Raw genomic sequence first — 21,291 nt, 5'->3', positions numbered from 1 at the left:
TTTATTATTATGTTTAAAGCCCTTCATGGCCTCACTCCCCTCAATCTCTGTAACCTCCTCCAGCCCTACAACCCCATGAGAACTCTGTGTTCTTCCGACTCTGACCTCTTGTGTATCCCTCCACTCCCTTTGCCCCACCATTGGTGGCCGTATTTTCAGCTGTCTAGGCCCTATGCTCTGGAATTCCCTCCCTAAACCTCACTGCCTCTTCAACTCCCTCTCACCTTTTAAGACCCTTCTTAAAACCCACCTCTCTGATTAGGCTTTTGGTCAACCCTCCTAATATTTCTTTCTATGGCTCAGCATCCATTTTTGTCTGATTATGCTTCTGTGAAGCATCTTTGGATGTTTTTCTATGTTACGGGTGCTATGTATATGCAAGTTGTTGTTGTCGTTGGGTGGATAGGTTAGAGGCATTGGGTGTGGAGATTGAGAAAAAGGTGTAGTGGTAAGTAGGTACATATTCTATGATTTCCAAAATGTTACATGAACATATCCATACATATTGCACAAGTAAAAGTAGCAACAACACAGTATCCAAATGGATAAATCTGTTTATGCTTAAGTACTCATAAAGGGTAATTTTACAGGTACGAAACTGCCAGTAGGGAGCCTCTGCCCCCTTCGTCCCCCAGCAATGCGTACACATAAAATTACCCCTATCATGCACCATCTGCTCCCTTCACAGAACAAAGATAACCCAGTGGACTAATAGCTGCACCCAAACAATACCATACATCTTAGCACCAACTGTCATCATTCCCACTTGAGACACACACCAATAAACATACATTGCAGTAGATGTAGATATTTTTGAGCATGAGGAAGCACAGGGTGAGCTACTGAGCACTGGTGAAGAAGAAATATCAGTGGTGCAGTTAATGAGGGATCAGCATGTCCCAAGTCAAGTCTAGGTGTGGTGTGCCCCTAATGAGTTGTCTAAACTTTAATGGTCCTGCTCTCAAACAGAAATTGTTAGAACACCAGGACTATATGTAATGAACCATCCAATATCTGAGCTGAAATCTGCCACTGAGTAGATGGTAACACCAATGTCATCCATGATGGAGACCACACTTACATAGATCATTGTCATGGAGCAGGATTTCTCATGAATACATTCTATCAGTCCATAATTCATTCATTGTGTAGAAAATGAGGCATCAGTTATCCAAGAGCCAACACAACAGGGGTAATTTTAACCCCCAAGAACAGGTAGGTTGGGGACGGGTGGGAGGTTAAAATAATAACATTTTGGAGATGGACCGCATCCCGGCTCCAACGCGCCCATTTCTGGGTTTAACCCAAGCAGGTTTATATGCATGTGCACAGCAGACACCAGAAAGTCCCGCCCCCACTTAAAGCCAGTGGGCCGATACTTAAAGATGCAATGTAACTCATTGAAATACTTGAGGGACATAATATTTTGTGCATTGGAAAACTTAAATGAATTTAACCTTACCTATTCGGGTTTTCTATTGCTTCTGATTTATGTCAGGTGAAAGTAGGCAGGAAGGGCCAGATCCATGAGGTGAGTGCCTTTATTGCATTGCTTGTGGGCCCAGAGGAGCAGAAGTGCTTCATCCAGGCCCAACATGCTCACCTGGCCAACAGGACCCCCGCGATAAGCCAACCCCCTTCCCCCTTCTGATGATGGATCCACACCTGCCCACCGATGGTGGACACCCCCCCCCCCACCCCCCACCATGCTGGACCACCACCCCTCCTGAGATAGACACCACTCTGGTGTCCATCTCAGCTTAATGCCTAGTATTCTCTTTTTCTCTATACCAGAAGAAATTAAATATATTATTATATTGTGTAGTCTCCAAACTTACACTTTGACTTTTTAAAGATTGTGGCATAAAATATTTCATACACTACTGTTATTGAAATGAAATACCATGTTCATTTACAAATACATGGCCTGATAAAATACTTAGTTGCTCATTTTTCCGTTTCAGAGTAAAACGTAATTTGTTTTCTTACTTGGACATTCATAGTCTATTTACAAACTACTTTGAGTACTACTTTCTTTGAGGGCCATTGCTACTAAGAAAATGTGTATGCAAAATTAACATGAAGTATTTTTTATCAAATTGTTGTTAAAAGAATTAACAGATTCTATCACATAAAAATGCACATGATTAGGAATGCACATGATTAGGAATTGGTGCTGTAATGGGTTGAGGCAACAAATGTTTCAGTCTGGGATTTTGGTTCAAGTCTATTCCAGACTCGGTCAAAGCTTGAGCTCTCCAGTGATGGCTAGGACCCTAAATGCAGTTAAATCAAAACAGTCTCAATCCAACTCTCAATGGGCATGAAATTTTAACACAAAACCTTCAAAATTTGCACAATTGGTACAAATGCTGTGATGTGCAAAATTGACTGTAGAAATGGTTGGTCTGAATCTTGCTATACCTGCCTGTAGAAGGGGTCGGTCTGAATGATGCTATACCTGCCTGGAGAAGGGGTGGATCTGAATCTTGCTATACCTGCCTGGAGAAGGGGTGGGTCTGAATCTTGCTACACCTGCCTGTAGAAGGGGTCGGTCTGAATGATGCTATACCTGCCTGTAGAAGGGGTCGGTCTGAATGATGCTATACCTGCCTGGAGAAGGGGTGGGTTTGAATCATGCTATACTGCCTGTAGAAGGGGTGGGTCTGAATCTTGCTATACCTGCCTGTAGAAGGGGTGGGTCTGAATCTTGCTATACCTGCCTGTAGAAGGGGTGGGTCTGAATCTTGCCATACCTGCCTGTAGAAGGGGTGGGTCTGAATCTTGCTATACCTGCCTGTAGAAGGGGTGGGTCTGAATCATGCTATACCTGCCTGTAGAAGTAGTCAGTCTGAATCATGCTATACCTGCCTGTAGAAGTAGTCAGTCTGAATCATGCTATACCTGCCTGTAGAAGTAGTCAGTCTGAATCATGCTATACCTGCCTGTAGAAGGGTGGGTCTGAATCATGCTATACCTGCCTGTAGAAGGAGTCAGTCTGAATCATGCTATACCTGCCTGTAGAAGGGTGGGTCTGAATCATGTTCTACCTGCCTGTAGAAGGGGCTGGTATGAATCATGTTATACCTGCCTGTAGAAATGGTTGGTCTGAATCTTGCTACAATTGCTTGCAGAAGGGATTGGTTTGAATCATGCTATACCCGCCTGTGGAAGGGGATAGTATAAATCTATACATTGACTGGGGTTTCTTTATCCAGTACATTCACCTGGTGCAAATTGGGAAAAAAATCCTTAAATTGCCATCTCTTGTAAATACATTTGGAAAACACTTGCAAAATGATTCTTTTTCTTCAATCAGTGTTATTACATGATTTACTAGATAACTCTTTTTTTAAATGTGGTTTACATTTAACCTGACATATTTGTATATTCTGTGAACATCCCCATCCTCAATGATGGTGGAGTACAACACGTGAGTGCAAAAGCCAAGGCTGAAGCGTTTGCAACCATCTTCAGCCAGAAGTGCCAAATGGATGATCCAACTCGGCCTCCTCCCGATATCCCGACCATCACAGAAGCCAGTCTGCGGCCAATTCGATTCACTCCACGTGATATCAAGAAACGGCTGAGTGCATTGGATACAGCAAAGGCTATGGGCAACAAAAAAATCCCGGCTGCAGTGCAGAAAACTTGTGCTCCAGAACTAGCTGCGCCTCTAGGCAAGCTGTTCCAGTACAGCTACAACACTGGCATCTACCCGACAATGTGGAAAATTGCCCAGGTATGTCCTGTCCACAAAAAACAGGACAAATCCAATCCTGCCAATTACCGCCCCATCAGTCTACTTTCAATCATCAGCAAAGTGATGGAAGGTGTCGTCGTCAGTGCTATCAAGCGGCACTTACTCACCAATAACCTGCTCACAGATGCTCAGTTTGGGTTCTGCCAGGACCACTCAGCTCCAGACCTCATTACAGCCTTGGCCCAAACATGGAGAAAAGAGCTGAATACCAGAGGTGAGGTGAGAGTGACTGCCCTTGATATCAAGGCAGCATTTGACCGAGTGTGGCACCAAGGAGCCCTAGTAAAATTGAAGTCAATGGGAATCAGGGAGAAGACTCTCCAGTGGCTGGAGTCATACCTGGTACAAAGGAAGATGATAGTGGTTGTTGGAGGCCAATCATCTCAGCCCCAGGACATTGCTGCAGGAGTTCCTCAGGGCAGTGTCCTAGACCGAACCATCTTCAGCTGCTTCCCTTCAATGACCTTCCCTCCATCATAAGGTCAGAAATGGGGATGTTCGCTGATGATTGCACAGTGTTCAGTTCCATTCGCAACCCCTCAGATAATGAAGCAGTCCATGCCCGCATGCAGCAAAACCTGGACAACATCCAGGCTTGGGCTGATAAGTGGCAAGTAACATTTGCGCCAGACAAGTGCCAGGCAATAACCAATGCCAACAAGAGAGAGTCTAACTACCTCCCCTTGACATTCAACAGCATTACCATCACCAAATTCCCCACCATCAACATCCTGGGGGTCACCATTGACCAGAAACTTAACTGGACCAGCCATATAAATACTGTGGCTACAAGAGCAGGTCAGTGGCTGGGTATTCTGTGGCGAGTGACTCACCTCCTGACTCCCTAAAGCCTTTTCACCTTCTACAAGGCACAAGTCAGGAGTGTGATGGAATACTCTCCACTTGCCTGGATGAGTGCAGATCGAACAACACTCAAGAAGCTCGACACCATCCAGGACTAAGCAGCCCGCTTGATTGGCATCCCATCCACCACACTAAACATTCACTCCCTTCACCACCGGCACACTGTGTCTGCAGTGTGTACCATCCACAGGATGCAATGCAGCAACTCGCCAAGGCTTCTTCGACAGCACCTCCCAAACCCGCGACCTCTACCACCTAGAAGGACAAGGGCAGCAGGCACATGGGAACAACACCACCTGCACGTTCCCCTCCAAGTCACACACCATCCCGACTTGGAAATATATCGCTGTTCCTTCATCGTCGCTGGGTCAAAATCCTGGAACTCCCTTCCTAACAGCACTGTGGGAGAACCTTCACCAAACGGACTGCAGCGGTTCAAGAAGGCGGCTCACCACCACCTTCTCAAGGGCAATTAGGGATGGGCAATAAATGCTGGCCTCGCCAGCGACGCCCACATCCCATGAACGAATTTTTAAAAACTAATTACAAATACATAAGGACATGTCTTTGAAGCTGAATCATATGACATGTGTGAACTAGTTAATTTTGTTTTGACAGTACTTCTAGATTTGGATAAACACAAGGAATCTAGATCAAACTTGAACATCTTTAGTGAAAGTAACACCAAGTGGCATGTTATTTTTAAAGTATTCATCAAGAATGGATAGTTTTCAGTATGACTGACTTTACCAGCACATGCAGATCCAAGGTCAGTATTGAACTGAACCCTTAATCTGAGGGCTTTTCAATTGCAGTAATTCGAGAAAATTCACCCAGATCCAAACTGGTGGATCTGTTTGCGTTTTATATAAACTATATTTGAGAACACTTGCAACTGCTTTCAACCCCCGACCCCATCACCACCACCGATAAGTCCCAAAAATGGCCATTGCATATTTACTGGATTTTGTGCATGTGGAATTAACCCTTCAAACTTTGGCATTTTCTTTTTAAGTTTGCTAAATGTGGAATTTTCTTGTACAAACTCCTGAATGTGTGCAATTTCATCTGTTTGATAATTTGAGGAAAATAATATAATGGACAGTTTGTTTCTTTGAAGTTGATCTGAAAAGGTTGGACAGGTAGTTTCAAATCAAGCCAAAAAGAACTTTAAAACCTCAGTTACGTTACACACCCCTAACGTAAATCTAATACTTGTTACCCACTTGTTGGTCTATAGACTGGGTACCTGAAACATTGCTGCAACCCAGCAGCTTCAATGCTGATGAGCTAACAAGGGAAAGGAGAAGGATTGAGTCCTGCTAAGGTTATCTGTCACTCCAACCTCCCTGCCCCATTTGGGATCCTTTCACAATTCCTGGCTAATCCATTCATTTGAATGCCTTGCAGCAATAATGATGTGGAGATGCCGGTGATGGACTGGGGTTGACAATTGTAAACAATTTTACAACACCAAGTTATAGTCCAGCAATTTTATTTTAAATTCACAAGCTTTCGGAGACTTCCTCCTTCCTCAGGTAAATGTTCAAGAGCTCCTTGAAGCCTACGCATTTATACATATAGAACAATACATGGTGTTTACAGACTGCCCCTGCAACTGCCCGTTGCCAAGGCAATCACCGTGTTCAGATAGAGAGGTGTCACCTGCAGAACCCCCGAATACACATTCAACAAAAAAACAAACAGGGAAAAAAAACAGAGAAAAAAAACAGAGAGAGGCAGAAACATCCGGAAGGCAGAGAGAGCCAGCAAATGACCCATTATATTAAAAACAGATAACATTTGTTCGCTGGTGGGCTAACGTGTAGCGTGACATGAACCCAAGATCCCGGTTGAGGCCGTCCTCATGGGTGCGGAACTTGGCTATCAATTTCTGCTCGACGATTTTGCGTTGTCGTGTGTCTCGAAGGCCGCCTTGGAGTACGCTTACCCGAAGGTCGGTGGATGAATGTCCATGACTGCTGAAGTGTTCCCCGACTGGGAGGGAACCCTCCTGTTTGGCGATTGTTGCGCGGTGTCCGTTCATCCGTTGTCACAGCGTCTGCATGGTCTCGCCAATGTACCATGCTCTGGGGCATCCTTTCCTGCAACGTATGAGGTAGACAACGTTGGCCGAGTCACAGGAGTATGAACCATGCACCTGGTGGGTGGTGTCCTCTCGTGTGATGGTGGTATCTGTGTCGATGATCTGGCATGTCTTGCAGAGGTTACCGTGGCAGGGTTGTGTGGCGTCGTGGACGCTGTTCTCTTGAAAGCTAGGTAATTTGCTACGAACGATGGTCTGTTTGAGGTTGGGTGGCTGTTTAAAGGCGAGTAGTGGAGGTGTGGGGATGGCCATAGCGAGGTGTTCGTCCTCATTGATGACATGTTGAAGGCTGCGGAGAACATGGCGTAGTTTCTCCGCTCCGGGGAAGTACTGGACGACAAAGGGTACTCTGTTGGTTGCGTCCCGTGTTAGTCTCCTGAGGAGGTCTATGCGATTTTTTGCTGTGGCCCGTCGGAACTGTCGATCGATGAGTCGAGCGTCATATCCCGTTCTTACTAGGGCGTCTTTCAGCGTCTGTAGGTGTCCATCGCGTTCCTCCTCGTCTGAGCAGACCCTGTGTATTCGCAGGGCCTGTCCATAGGGGATGGCCTCTTTGACGTGGTTAGGGTGGAAGCTGGAAAAGTGGAGCATCGTGAGGTTGTCCGTGGGCTTGCGGTAGAGTGAGGTGCTGAGGTGCCCGTCTTTGATGGAGATTCGTGTGTCCAAGAAAGGAACTGATTCTGAGGTACATTGGCGAGACCATGCAGACGCTGCGACAACGGATGAACGGACACCGCGCAACAATCGCCAAACAGGAGGGTTCCCTCCCAGTCGGGGAACACTTCAGCAGTCATGGACATTCATCCACCGACCTTCGGGTAAGCGTACTCCAAGGCGGCCTTCGAGACACACGACAACGCAAAATCGTCGAGCAGAAATTGATAGCCAAGTTCCGCACCCATGAGGGCGGCCTCAACCGGGATCTTGGGTTCATGTCACGCTACACGTTACCCCACCAGCGAACAAATGTTATCTGTTTTTAATATAATGGGTCATTTACTGGCTCTCTCTGCCTTCCGGATGTTTCTGCCTCTCTCTGTTTTTTTTCTCTTTTTTTTCCCTGTTTGTTTTTTTGTTGAATGTGTATTCGGGGGTTCTGCAGGTGACACCTCTCTGTCTGAACACGGTGATTGCCTTGGCAACGGGCAGTTGCAGGGGCAGTCTGTAAACACCATGTATTGTTCTATATGTATAAATGCGTAGGCTTCAAGGAGCTCTTGAACATTTACCTGAGGAAGGAGGAAGTCTCCGAAAGCTTGTGAATTTAAAATAAAATTGCTGGACTATAACTTGGTGTTGTAAAATTGTTTACAATTGTCAACCCCAGTCCATCACCGGCATCTCCACATCATGACTACCATCGACACCACAAACTGCCGGCTCACAGTGGAAAGGATATCCAAGAAGATCGCGCATTTAGACACAGACATCAAGTTTTTACAGAGCTGCAAGAAAGCAGACAAGATCCCGAAAGGACTCCAGATCACGAACCCACTCAAGTCCACATACAACTCGGATTACGCTGAGAGACTCTGCCGCCGTACCTCTCGCACACTCCGCAACCATCTCATACACCAACTCTACAGCAGACGCCACAACCTCGAAACCAAGATAGAGTCCATACTCTCAACCTGTACTCAGGACACAGCAGACCAGCTACGTTATACCGCCAAACAGACGAGGCAACGGAACTACGCTGCCTACATGAAAACCAAGAGCAGGAAGCTTGAGAAACTCGGCATCACCACCAGCAACGACCAAGCTTCCCCTGGTACCACGGTTGCAACCACAGGGAAGTCTATTGTCAATTTATCCGACCACACCCTTCAACCAGACGAAATCGAAGTTCTCAGCCGAGGGCTCAATTTCTGCCCCACTACCAAAATGGACCCCACTAGTCTCGCGGCGGACACAGAGGAATTCATCAGGAGAATGAGGCTCCGGGAATTCTACCACAAACCCCAAGATTTCAGCAGCGAACCCAATGAGACAATCGACGATCCGGAACAGCAGACAGAGGGATCCGCGGTACAGCAACCGAAGAGGAAAGAGTCAAACTGGACTCCTCCGGAGGGTCGCTGCCCTCAGCTGGACATGTATGCTCAAGCTGTCAGGAAATGCGTCAATGCCAGATTCATCAGCCGCACTCAGAAGACAGTCCAGAATGTCACCCGAGCACAACGCAACGCCATCAACGCTCTCAAGACCAACCGCAACATCGTCATCAAACCAGCGGACAAAGGAGGAGCCATAGTCATACAGAACAGAACAGACTATTGCAAAGAAGCATACCGACAACTGGACAACCAGGAACACTACAGACGGTTACCCGCAGATCCGACCAAAGAACACACCCACCAGCTCAACAAACTGATCAAGACCTTCGATCCAGACCTTCAAAGCATCCTACGCACTCTCATCCCACGTAATCCCCGCGTGGGAGACTTCTACTGCCTCCCAAAGATACACAAAGCCAACACACCCGGACGTCCCATCGTATCAGGCAACGGAACCCTGTGTGAGAACCTCTCTGGATACATCGAGGGCATCCTGAAACCCATCGTACAGGGAACCCCCAGCTTCTGTCGCGACACTACAGACTTCCTACAAAAACTCAGTACCCACGGACCAGTTGAACCAGGAACACTTCTCACCACGATGGACGTCTCGGCACTATACACCAGTATCCCCCACGATGACGGCATCGCTGCGACAGCATCAATACTCAACACCAACAACAGCCAATCTCCGGAAGCCATCCTACAACTCATCCGCTTCATCCTGGATCACAATGTCTTCACCTTCGATAACCAGTTCTTTACCCAAACACACGGAACAGCCATGGGGACCAAATTCGCACCCCAATACGCCAACATTTTCATGCACAAGTTCGAGCAGGACTTCTTCACTGCACAAGACCTCCAACCAACACTATACACCAGATACATCGACGACATTTTCTTTCTATGGACCCACGGCAAGGAATCACTAAAGAGACTACACGATAACATCAACAAGTTCCATCCCACCATCAAGCTCACCATGGACTACTCCTCAGAATCAGTTTCTTTCTTGGACACACGAATCTCCATCAAAGACGGGCACCTCAGCACCTCACTCTACCGCAAGCCCACGGACAACCTCACGATGCTCCACTTTTCCAGCTTCCACCCTAACCACGTCAAAGAGGCCATCCCCTATGGACAGGCCCTGCGAATACACAGGGTCTGCTCAGACGAGGAGGAACGCGATGGACACCTACAGACGCTGAAAGACGCCCTAGTAAGAACGGGATATGACGCTCGACTCATCGATCGACAGTTCCGACGGGCCACAGCAAAAAATCGCATAGACCTCCTCAGGAGACTAACACGGGACGCAACCAACAGAGTACCCTTTGTCGTCCAGTACTTCCCCGGAGCGGAGAAACTACGCCATGTTCTCCGCAGCCTTCAACATGTCATCAATGAGGACGAACACCTCGCTATGGCCATCCCCACACCTCCACTACTCGCCTTTAAACAGCCACCCAACCTCAAACAGACCATCGTTCGTAGCAAATTACCTAGCTTTCAAGAGAACAGCGTCCACGACGCCACACAACCCTGCCACGGTAACCTCTGCAAGACATGCCAGATCATCGACACAGATACCACCATCACACGAGAGGACACCACCCACCAGGTGCATGGTTCATACTCCTGTGACTCGGCCAACGTTGTCTACCTCATACGTTGCAGGAAAGGATGCCCCAGAGCATGGTACATTGGCGAGACCATGCAGACGCTGCGACAACGGATGAACGGACACCGCGCAACAATCGCCAAACAGGAGGGTTCCCTCCCAGTCGGGGAACACTTCAGCAGTCATGGACATTCATCCACCGACCTTCGGGTAAGCGTACTCCAAGGCGGCCTTCGAGACACACGACAACGCAAAATCGTCGAGCAGAAATTGATAGCCAAGTTCCGCACCCATGAGGACGGCCTCAACCGGGATCTTGGGTTCATGTCACGCTACACGTTAGCCCACCAGCGAACAAATGTTATCTGTTTTTAATATAATGGGTCATTTGCTGGCTCTCTCTGCCTTCCGGATGTTTCTGCCTCTCTCTGTTTTTTTTCTCTGTTTTTTTTCCCTGTTTGTTTTTTTGTTGAATGTGTATTCGGGGGTTCTGCAGGTGACACCTCTCTGTCTGAACACGGTGATTGCCTTGGCAACGGGCAGTTGCAGGGGCAGTCTGTAAACACCATGTATTGTTCTATATGTATAAATGCGTAGGCTTCAAGGAGCTCTTGAACATTTACCTGAGGAAGGAGGAAGTCTCCGAAAGCTTGTGAATTTAAAATAAAATTGCTGGACTATAACTTGGTGTTGTAAAATTGTTTACAATTGCAGCAATAAAGCATTAAAGTACAATTTCAAAATTTGCGGATGACACTAAATTGGGGTATAGTTAATACTGAGGAAGACTGCGACAAAATACAAGAATACATTAATAAACTTACAGAATGGGTGTGTAATTGGCAAATTAATTTTAACACAGTTAAGTATGAGGTGGTGCATTTTGGTAGGAAAAATAAGGAGGCCACATACTCCTTGGAAAATAAGGGCACGATTTTAACAAGGAGGCAGGTTCTCGGCAGGGTGGGGGGTCAATAATTGGGTGAGAAACCCAGAAGAAAAAATCATGCTGTTTCCCGAGCGATCACAACTCAATTGGAGCCTCTCAACTCAGCTTCCAGGTTTCACGTCCTCAAGCTGCGCAGTGGGCGAACTGCACATCCGTATGACGTGTTTAAAGCCCACTATTTAAAGGGCCACTCCAGCAATGCATTTTGAAGCAGAATGGAGGAAAAATGAATGGGGAACATCATAGAGCGAAGCCAGCACCTAGATTCTCTGACGCTGCCCTGGAGACATTGCTGGGCACAGTAAGAAGCAGGAGGGAGGTGCTGTACCCAACAGGCCACAGCAAGAAACCTGGTCGTGTCACCAAGAAGACATAGCTGGAGGTAAAGGACGAGGTCAGCAGCAGAAGAACGGTGCCCCAGTCGTGGCTTCAATGCAGAAAGAGATTTAATGACCTAACCAGGTCAGGAAAAGTGAGTACAGTTACTGACTGACCTGCATTCTGTGGTGAACATTACACCCTCTCACACTGCCCTGTGAAGCCTACTCCATTACATCACTCATCACACTCACTTAAGGCTCAGTCTCGACTCACCTTCACTTTCTGTGCACTTCTTCACACACCCTCCAATTTGTGCACCCACCTCTCCCACTCACCCCAAACATAAGAACATAAGAACATAAGAAACAGGAGCAGGAGTAGGCCAATCGGCCCCTCGAGCCTGCTCCGCCATTCAATAAGATCATGGCTGATCTGATCCTAACCTCAAATCTAAATTCATGTCCAATTTCCTGCCCGCTCCCCTTAACCCCTAATTCCCTTTACTTCTAGGAAACTGTCTATTTCCGTTTTAAATTTATTTAATGATGTAGCTTCCACAGCTTCCTGGGGCAGCAAATTCCACAGACCTACTACCCTCTGAGTGAAGAAGTTTCTCCTCATTTCAGTTTTGAAAGAGCAGCCCCTTATTCTAAGATTATGCCCCCTAGTTCTAGTTTCACCCATCCTTGGGAACATCCTTACCGCATCCACCCGATCAAGCCCCCTTCACAATCTTATATGTTTCAATAAGATCGCCTCTCATTCTTCTGAACTCCAATGAGTAGAGTCCCAATCTACTCAACCTCTCCTCACATGTCCGCCCCCTCATCCCCGGGATTAACCGAGTGAACCTTCTTTGTACTGCCTCGAGAGCAAGTATGTCTTTTCTTAAGTATGGAGACCAAAACTGTATGCAGTATTCCAGGTGCAGTCTCACCAATACCTTATATAACTGCAGCAATACCTCCCTGTTTTTATATTCTATCCCCCTAGCAATAAAAGCCAACATTCCGTTGGCCTTCTTGATCAACTGCTGCACCTGCATACTAACTTTTTGATCTTCTTGCACTAGGACCCCAGATCCCTTTGTACTGCAATACTTTCCAGTTTCTCGCCTTTAAGATAATAACTTGCTCTCTGATTTTTCCTGCCAAAGTGCATAACCTCACATTTTCCAATATTGTATTGCATCTGCCAAATCTCCGCCCACTCACCCAGCCTGTCTATATCCCCCTGTAGGTTTTTTATGTCCTCCTCACTCTTCACTTTCCCTCCCATCTTTGTATCATCTGCAAACTTTGATATGTTACACTTGGTCCCCTCCTCCAAATCGTTAATATAGATCGTAAAGAGTTGGGGACCCAGCACCGACCCCTGCGGAACACCACAGGCTACTGGTTGCCAGTCCGAGAATGAACCATTTATCCCAACTCTCTGTTTCCTGTTAGATAACCAATCCTCCACCCATGCCAGAATATTACCCCCAATCCAGTGATTCTTTATCTTGAGCAATAATCTTTTATGTGGCACCTTGTCGAATGCCTTCTGGAAGTCTAAATACACTACGTCCACTGGTTCCCCTTTATCCACCCTGCACGTTATGTCCTCAAAGAACTCAAGCAAACTTGTCAGACATGACTTCCCCTTCGTAAAGCCATGCAGACTTTGTCCTATTAAATTATGTTTATCCAAATGTTCCGCTACTGTCTCCTTGATAATAGATTCCAAAATTTTACCCACCACAGATGTTAGGCTAACTGGTCTATAATTTCCAGCCTTCTGCCTACTACCCTTTTTAAATAAGGGTGTTACATTAGCAGTTTTCCAATCTGCCGGGACCTTTGCCGAGTCCAGAGAATTTTGGAAAATTATTACCAAAGTATCCACAATCCCGACTGCCACTTCCCTCAAGACCCTCGGATGTAAGCCATCAGGTCCAGGGGATTTATCCGCCTTGAGTCCCATTAATTTACTGAGTACCAATTCCTTAGTGATTTTAATCGTATTTAGCTCCTCCCCCCCTAGAGCCCCCTGTTTGTCCAGTGTTGGGATATTCTTAGTGTCCTCTACCGTAAAGACTGAAACAAAATATTTGTTCAGCATTTTTGCCATCTCCGTGTTTCCCACCATTAATTTCCCGGTCTCATCCTCTAAGGGATCTACGTTTGCCTTAGCCACCCTTTTTCTTTTTATATAACTATAGAAACTCTTGCTATCTGTTTTTATATTTTTTGCTAATTTATTTTCATAATCTATCTTCCCTTTCTTAATCAATCCTTTAGTTACTTTTTGCTGTCTTTTGAAGACTTCCCAATCTTCTATCCTCCCACTAAGTTTGGCTACCTTATATGTCCTTGTTTTTAGTCGGATACTATCCTTAATTTCTTTACTTAGCCACGGATGGCTGTCATTTCTTTTACACCCTTTTTTCCTCAGTGGAATATATATTTTTTGAAAGTTGTAAAATAACTCCTTGAATGAACACCACTGCTCATATACCGTCTTACCCTTTAATCTATTTTCCCAGTCCACTTTAATCAATTCCGCTCTCAAACCATCATAGTCTCCTTTATTCAAGCTCAGTATGCTTGTTTGAGAACCAACCTTCTCACCCTCTAATTGGATATGGAATGTAACCATGTTATGGTCACTCATTCCAAGGGGATCCTTAACTAGGACATTATTAATTAATCCTAGCTCATTACACAGGACCAGGTCCAAGGTTGCTTGCCCCCTTGTAGGATCAGTTACATACTGATGCAATGTGATCAATCTGTCTGATAGTCATCTCTGATGCAGCTGCTTCATTGTCATCCTGACCCAAAGCAATGCATCCATTGGATGACCACGTCACCCTCACTCACCCACAAGTCTGTACTTTCTCCCCTTATAGGAGAAGAGAGCGCAAAATGCAGGGGAGAGGGCGAGGACTGGAGAGAGGCATCCACAAATCATAGTCCTCACAGAGGCGGAGGAGGCCTTGGATATAAGCTGGATGGTGGAGTGCCTGGCTGTAGGGGATGCCGAGACTGGCACCCCACAAATGTCTGGTGACAGAACTTTAACATCCCTCACACACAACATGGATTGATGTTATCAATGATTGATCTGTTGCACACTTCAGTATGCTTATCACAACATTACTTCTGCAATGATTATTAATATTTCTGTATGTTCTCTTCCAGGGGTATCACAAACCGAAGACATGGTCGAGGGTGATGCCTCAGAGGAGCCCCCTACCCCTGAGGGCACACTGTCACATCTTAGCGAGCCATCCACCAGCGCAGATACTTGCACCTTGGTGGGTCCTATTAGACAGGTAGTTGGGTTGTCACCTGGTGGCAGGGGCAGCGGCGGAAAGTCTGTGTCGGTGGGCACACCCCTCTCCAAGCTTTGCTCAGCTTGGCACAGATGCTGAACCCCGGGGCCCTTGAGAAGGAGAATGATAGAGGTACAGGGAGTGGAAAACATGCCATGTACACTCTCCACAATAGCGGAGAGGATGCAGGAGTCCCACTCCATCGCTAGTGGATTGGCAGTGCAGGTAAGTGAAGGAATGTCTGCAATGGAGAGAATGGCAGCCTGCATTCAGCTTCAAGCACGGCCCATAAATAAGTCCATTCAGGCCCTGGCAATGGCCATGTGGACTCAGGGCAAACTACATTCTGGTGCCTTAGACAGGCAGACAGATACATTAGCACTGGCCTTACAAGGCATCACACATGTCCTCCAAACTGTCCTCCAGCAGAGTGGTAGGAGTGATGTGGCCCTGGCCCAGGAGAGGGATGATGGCAAAAGGGGACATGGAAGTGGGGACGCCACTCAAAGCGCTCCCACGTCTCACCCGTTGCCCCTCTCCAAACCAATACCCGCAATGCTGCCTCCTCTCCAGATGGCCGAATCTGCCCCTGCACGGATGCAGGTGGAGCAGTCTTTGGAGGGGCCCTCACGGGTTCCAAAACCCAGAGGTCATACGCCGAAAGCATCTAAGCAGCCCGGGCATGAATCTGAGCAACCTGCCACTACCTATGCTGCAGCCACAGGGGATGCACCATGTAGAAGCTGTAGAAATGAGGAAGTCAACGGTTTTGTAATCACCAAGGGTTTGCACAAGGGTGTCTGACAGACTGTCATGTTTTTTCATTTCTATTTGATTTATGTTACCATCACATGAAATGTTACGATTCTCACCACCACTGCCACGTCTTGCCCATTCTTGAGTCCCTTTTGTGAAAGTGCCCTTACATCTGATTGCTCATGAAAGGCAAATTGATGCCACCCATTGGGTGCGTTTGCAATGGGTGTATGTGTCGTTGTATGACTGTTTTGTGCCACCGGGAGCAGGGGACAGCGGGGGAGGGGGGGGGGGGGGAGTGGCGGCGGGGGGGGGGGGGGGGGGGGCGGTTGTGCTGGTCATTACAGGTGGTCTGAGTACTTAGAATCATAGAATCATAGAAAATAGGAGCAAGGGTAGGCCACTTGCTGTAGTTCACTTTGCAGATCTCCCTATGAGAATCTATCAAGTATGAGTGACACCCTGGCATAACGAGCAGCCAGATGAGACGCTGCTTCACCGATGGATCGCCCATCGTCATCCTCCTCATCTTCCTCCTCCTCAGCCTCCTTGTCTTCTTCTTCAATGTTGATGGTAGGTGTAGCTGCTTGTGGAGCGCATGGGACTTCATCCACCAGTAACCCCCTCTGTTGAGCGATGTTGTGCAGGACGCAGCACACAACTATTATTCTACACACCCTCCCCGGTGAGTACTGAAGGGCTCCCCCACATCGATCCAGGCACCGGAAGCGCATCTTCAGCAGCCCTATGGCTTGCTCTATGACAGACCTGGTGATGCTGTGACTGTCGTTTTACTGCTTCTGTGCCTCACTGGTGGGGTTCCTCACAGGTGTCATGAGCCACGTCTGCAGGGGGTATCCCTTGTCTCCAAGGAGCCAGCTCTTAAGTCTGTTTTGTGCATGGAAAAGGACCGAGATGTTGGGTTCGCGCAGAATGAAGGATTCACGGCAGCTGCCAGGGAATTTGGCACACATCTGCAGAAACCTCTTCCAGTGGTCGCAAATCAGCAGTGCATTGATAGAGTGATATCCTTTTCTGTTGAAGAACATTTCTGGCTCATGTGGAGGTGCTCGGATTGCTACGTGTGTGCAATCAATTGTGCCCTGTACCCGAGGGAAGCCAGCCAGAGAGTAGAAACCCACTGCCCTCTCAGTCTGGCTGATGTCGTCGATGGGGAAGTTGATGTAGTCGGATGCCCTGGCAAACAAGCCATCTATGACCTGTCATACACATTTATGGACAGATCACTGAAAGATCCTGGTGATGTTACCGGTGGCATCCTGGAAGGATCCAGAGGTGAAGAAATCGAGGACTATGGTGACTTTAACTGCAACGGGCAATGTGTGGCCACCAAGGCCAGTCGGGAGTAACTCTGCATGAAGGAGCCTGCAGACGTCTGCGACCACTTGGCAACTCAAACTTAGCCTTCGTACGCACTGGTCCTCAGTGAGGTCCACGAAGCTCAGCCTCTGCCTGCAGAACCTCTCATGAGGGTAGTGCCACTTGCAATGTCGGCCCCTCTGTTGTTCCCCTCTCTGCTCTTCTGCAGGTCCCTGTGATGCACCTCTGATATATGGAGCTGCAAATCCCAGAACTGCACGCCATGCCTGGCACGGATGGTGATGTGCCTCCTCTTCAGTTATAGTGCTGAATAAATTCATTGCGTCCCCCCATCCTGATAGTGTTAGTTTGAGGGGGTCCAAAATACAGGGAAATATGTCTGAACAGAAGAATTCTGAGTGTGAACAAAGAAATCTGAGTCTAAATACTAAGATCTCCCAGTCAAAGGTTTGTCTGAGAGAATTGCTTGCCCTGCTGCAAAAACTCACCTTTTATCCCCATTCATCAATCACTGGTTTAAATGTCCAAATGGGAGCCGGCTGCAGCTCGCCTCCGTTTCCATGATGTGTTTCAGAGGCCACGGGAGACACGTTCAGGCAGAGTTAAAATCATTTGTCTGCCTCAATCCCCACAAATTTAATTGATTTAAGTACTTCAACTATCTTAATTCCCCCTTTTAATGTCATCCCGCTGGTTTTAATTGCTGGCGGGACTTCCAGGCTTCCAAAGCATGCACACACCCAGATGCGTCTGGGTGAAACTCATTTTTTGGTGCGTTGGAGCCAGGACTCGTTCCCGCTCCCAAATTTTAAAATTTTTACTGCCCCCCACCCCCAACTCACCAGTTCTTTGGGGGTTAAAATCATGCCCCAGTAGAGGAGGAAAGGGATCTAAGGCTACAGATACACAAATCACTAAAAGCAGCGAAGCACGTTAATAAGGCCAAAAATAAAAAGCAAACAAAGCACTGGGGTTCATTTCTATAGGGATAGAATTGAAAAGCAGAGAAGTTATGTTAAACTTGTATAGAACCTTGGTTAGACCACACTTGGAGAACATTGCAGTTCTAGTCTCCATATTATAAAAGAAATATAGAGGCACTGGAGAAGGTGCAAAAAAGATCCACATGAATGATACCAGAACTGAGAGGTTACACCTATCAGGAAAGCTTGAACAGGCTAGAAAAAAGAAGGCTGAGGGGTGACCTGATAGAGGTCTTTAAGATTATGAAAAGGTTTGATAGGGTAGATGTAGATAAGATGTTTCCACTTGTGGGAAGACCAGAACTAGGGGCCATAAATATAAGATTGGCACTAATAAATCCAATAGGGAATTCAGAAGAAACTTCTTTACCCAGAGATTGGTTAGGATGTGGAACTCGCTACCACAAGGAATAGTTGAGGCGACTAGCATAGATGCATTTAAGGGGGAGCTAGATAAACACATTAGGGAGAAAGAAACGGAAGATTATGTTGATATGGTTACATGAAGAGGAGTGGGAGGAGGCTCGTGTGGAGCATAAACCGGCATGGACCAGTTGAGCCGAATGGCCTGTTTCTGTGCTGTACATTCTATATAATTCTATGTAAAGCTTATGGGGACGGGACAACTGATAAGAGAATGTGCTGCAATTTTGTTTTAGAACAATGTGGGCGACTGTCCTTGATATGCCTGTGGATTGTATTACAAGGGCAGATGATGAGCAGCCACATTGTAAAGGAAACTCGCTACCACAAAGAGTAGTTGAGACAACTAGCATACATGCATTTAAGGGGAAGCTAGATAAACACATGAGGGAGAAAGAAATAGAAGGATGTGGTGTAGATGAAGTAGGGAGGGAGGAGGCTCGTGTGCAGCATTAAGACGAGCATGGACCTGTTGGGCCGAATGGCCTGTTTCTGTGCTGTACATTCTAGGTAAAATGAAGGGAATCTTTGTAAAGTGTTTTAGAACATAAAACAAAGTTACTTAAAGTTTATTCTGTCTCTGCTAACATTGAATGCTCAAACATTTAAGAAAATCTGAAACACAAAATAATCCACACTGTTAGATTTCTATGAGTAAAAGAGAGCACATCATTAACTCGGGGCTATGGAGCCAAAAATCTGGTCTGAAGTAATATATATGCCCAAATAACATTTACAAATGGTACAAATGAATTCCTGCCAAACACACATTCCATTTGGACAATCTAATGCTGCTTTAAAAAGTACATCACTATCTGGTTCTGTAAAGGGAGCCTTGGTTTCTTTCATATATGTTTTACATATTATATACCATAATGCATTCAAGATGGAAGCAGCTTTCAAATGCAATCATTTCATTTTCTGGGATAACCACTAACAATAAACATGAATTTGCTCAATCAGCATTTATTAAAAAATGATTTTTTTTTTAGAATGTCTCAAATGTTTCCATGGTGTCGTTCATGTTAGGAACACTTTTCTGAGAACTAACTCTGCAATCGCAACCTGCAGATCTTCTACAGTCTGACCTTGGACCAAGTGCCCAAATTCTTTCCATGTGACAAGTCATTTTAAAAATCATGTTCTTATTAGTTCAGCGCGCAGCTATCCTTTTAAGAGCCAACACTTAGTTATCAAACTGAAAAAAAATATGCACATCTATGCTAAAGTATTTTTCTTGGTCGGCTGAGACCCTTTATTACTGCTAGACAGAGGTGGGGCTATTACCTTTAATTACTGTTTACGGCATGTCAATTACTGCTCTAAGCTGTTAGTTTCCAGCCGATATAAGACATCTGAACCAGTTATGTTTCCTCTTCATCGATTATTGGTGTTGTATGTGAGGTACCCGAAATTACTCAAAAAAGTATTAACGGTATAAACGTACACATCTCCGTGCAATTGGGAATATTCTTATTCAGAAGATTTTTGCATCGTAGTGCTGGTACTATACATTTCAGTGGCTTATTCTACATAGGGACCTTTCCACTGCGATTTTAAAAGATGCTTCGTACCTTGTCTAAATATCTGAGATAAATGTGGAGATAGCACAGTGCACACACAGTGTCAGTACGCACCCTGTTTACAGCCGCAATAAGCCCAGTCGATCCTTCCACGGTGGTTTCTGATAAAGCACCAGGGTTTCAGCCGCCCGTCGGGATTGCGGCAGAAGTTGTGATCTCCCAGACCTTTGTTCGGGAATCTCTGGACGAAATTCGGGATCCCGCTCCACTCCAGGCACCTGTGCCCGGACTCGGTGAGCCCAACCGACCGCTTGGAGTAAGCCAATGTGCCTGAGCTCTGGAGACAGCCGGTCGGGTGGCTGTGGGAACGAGCGGTGCCAAAGCGCCACACTCCAGTGCTGACGAGCAGAGCAACGACAGCCAGAAAGCTGGCCGTGGTCCTCATGGCGATTGCCATCTGCCAGCATCCATCCCCGGAGTGAAAGGGGTCGATTGGGGAGGCGGGCTCTCGGCGGAATGAATCCTACATCCACCGGCGATTAAACACCGTTATAGATGTGTGTGTGTGTGTGTGTGTGTCTGTCGGTGGGGGCGTGAGGAGGAATAAGTCGAATCGAGAGGGAGAACCAGCCAAGCACCAGACGTGTCAACATTTAACGCTGGGTCAATGAGTGGTGTCCTCTAGCCTGAGGCGACAAGCTCTGGCAAAGACAGGAGAAGGGAGGGGGTGTGGGGGAGGATCAGCCAGATACCAGGGAAGGTTTTTTTTTTTGCATAGTTTGTGAGATTTCCACAATCCTGTCAAACAGAAAGCTGAGTTGTGAGGTGCTTGGTGGGGAGAGGGGGTGGGTTGGGAAACAGGACTATCATAGTTAATGGTGTCCAGACTGGCGGCGAGCTTGTTTTCTGTTTTGGAGACAGCTCTTAGCCAAAGCATGAGGTTTACTTTAAAGAGACACTCAGTTCCAATCAAAACTAACCGCGCTCCTGACAAAACAAAACAAAAAGACACGAGCGTCCTGCCAAAAAAAAGGCTCATTGAAAATAAAAAGATGAAAAGGAGAAAGTCGGAACGAATTCGATTTGTGTGAGTGGGGAAAGATTGCAATGGTTGATATAAGCTGTAGTGTTCACAATGTTATTGGTATCGTGATCTCCCCGGTTAACGTGCTGTGGCTGAGAGAGAATTGATTTAAATATCGGATGCAGAAACAAGCTGTAAGTCCCACGGTTAAATCCTGTTATATAATTTAACAGG

The 21,291-nt window shown here is 46.6% G+C and overlaps 1 protein-coding gene across 1 annotated transcript in view; it reads right to left on the bottom strand.

Moving 5' to 3' along the window:
- Positions 1-20,660, bottom strand: part of prss12 (serine protease 12) — a 145,738-nt gene extending 125,078 nt beyond the window's left edge. The window contains exon 1 of the mRNA XM_067990925.1: positions 20,148-20,660. Coding sequence (XP_067847026.1) covers positions 20,148-20,490 — 343 coding nt within the window. The 5' untranslated portion in view covers positions 20,491-20,660. The remainder of the gene's footprint in view (positions 1-20,147) is intronic.
- Positions 20,661-21,291: the final 631 nt, after the last annotated feature.

This window comes from Heptranchias perlo, chromosome 1 (assembly GCF_035084215.1).
Source record: "Heptranchias perlo isolate sHepPer1 chromosome 1, sHepPer1.hap1, whole genome shotgun sequence".
NCBI classification, from domain to species: Eukaryota; Metazoa; Chordata; class Chondrichthyes; order Hexanchiformes; family Hexanchidae; genus Heptranchias; species Heptranchias perlo.
Note: the sequence above shows the minus strand (reverse complement) of the source record. Positions and strands in the feature narration are given on the sequence as shown.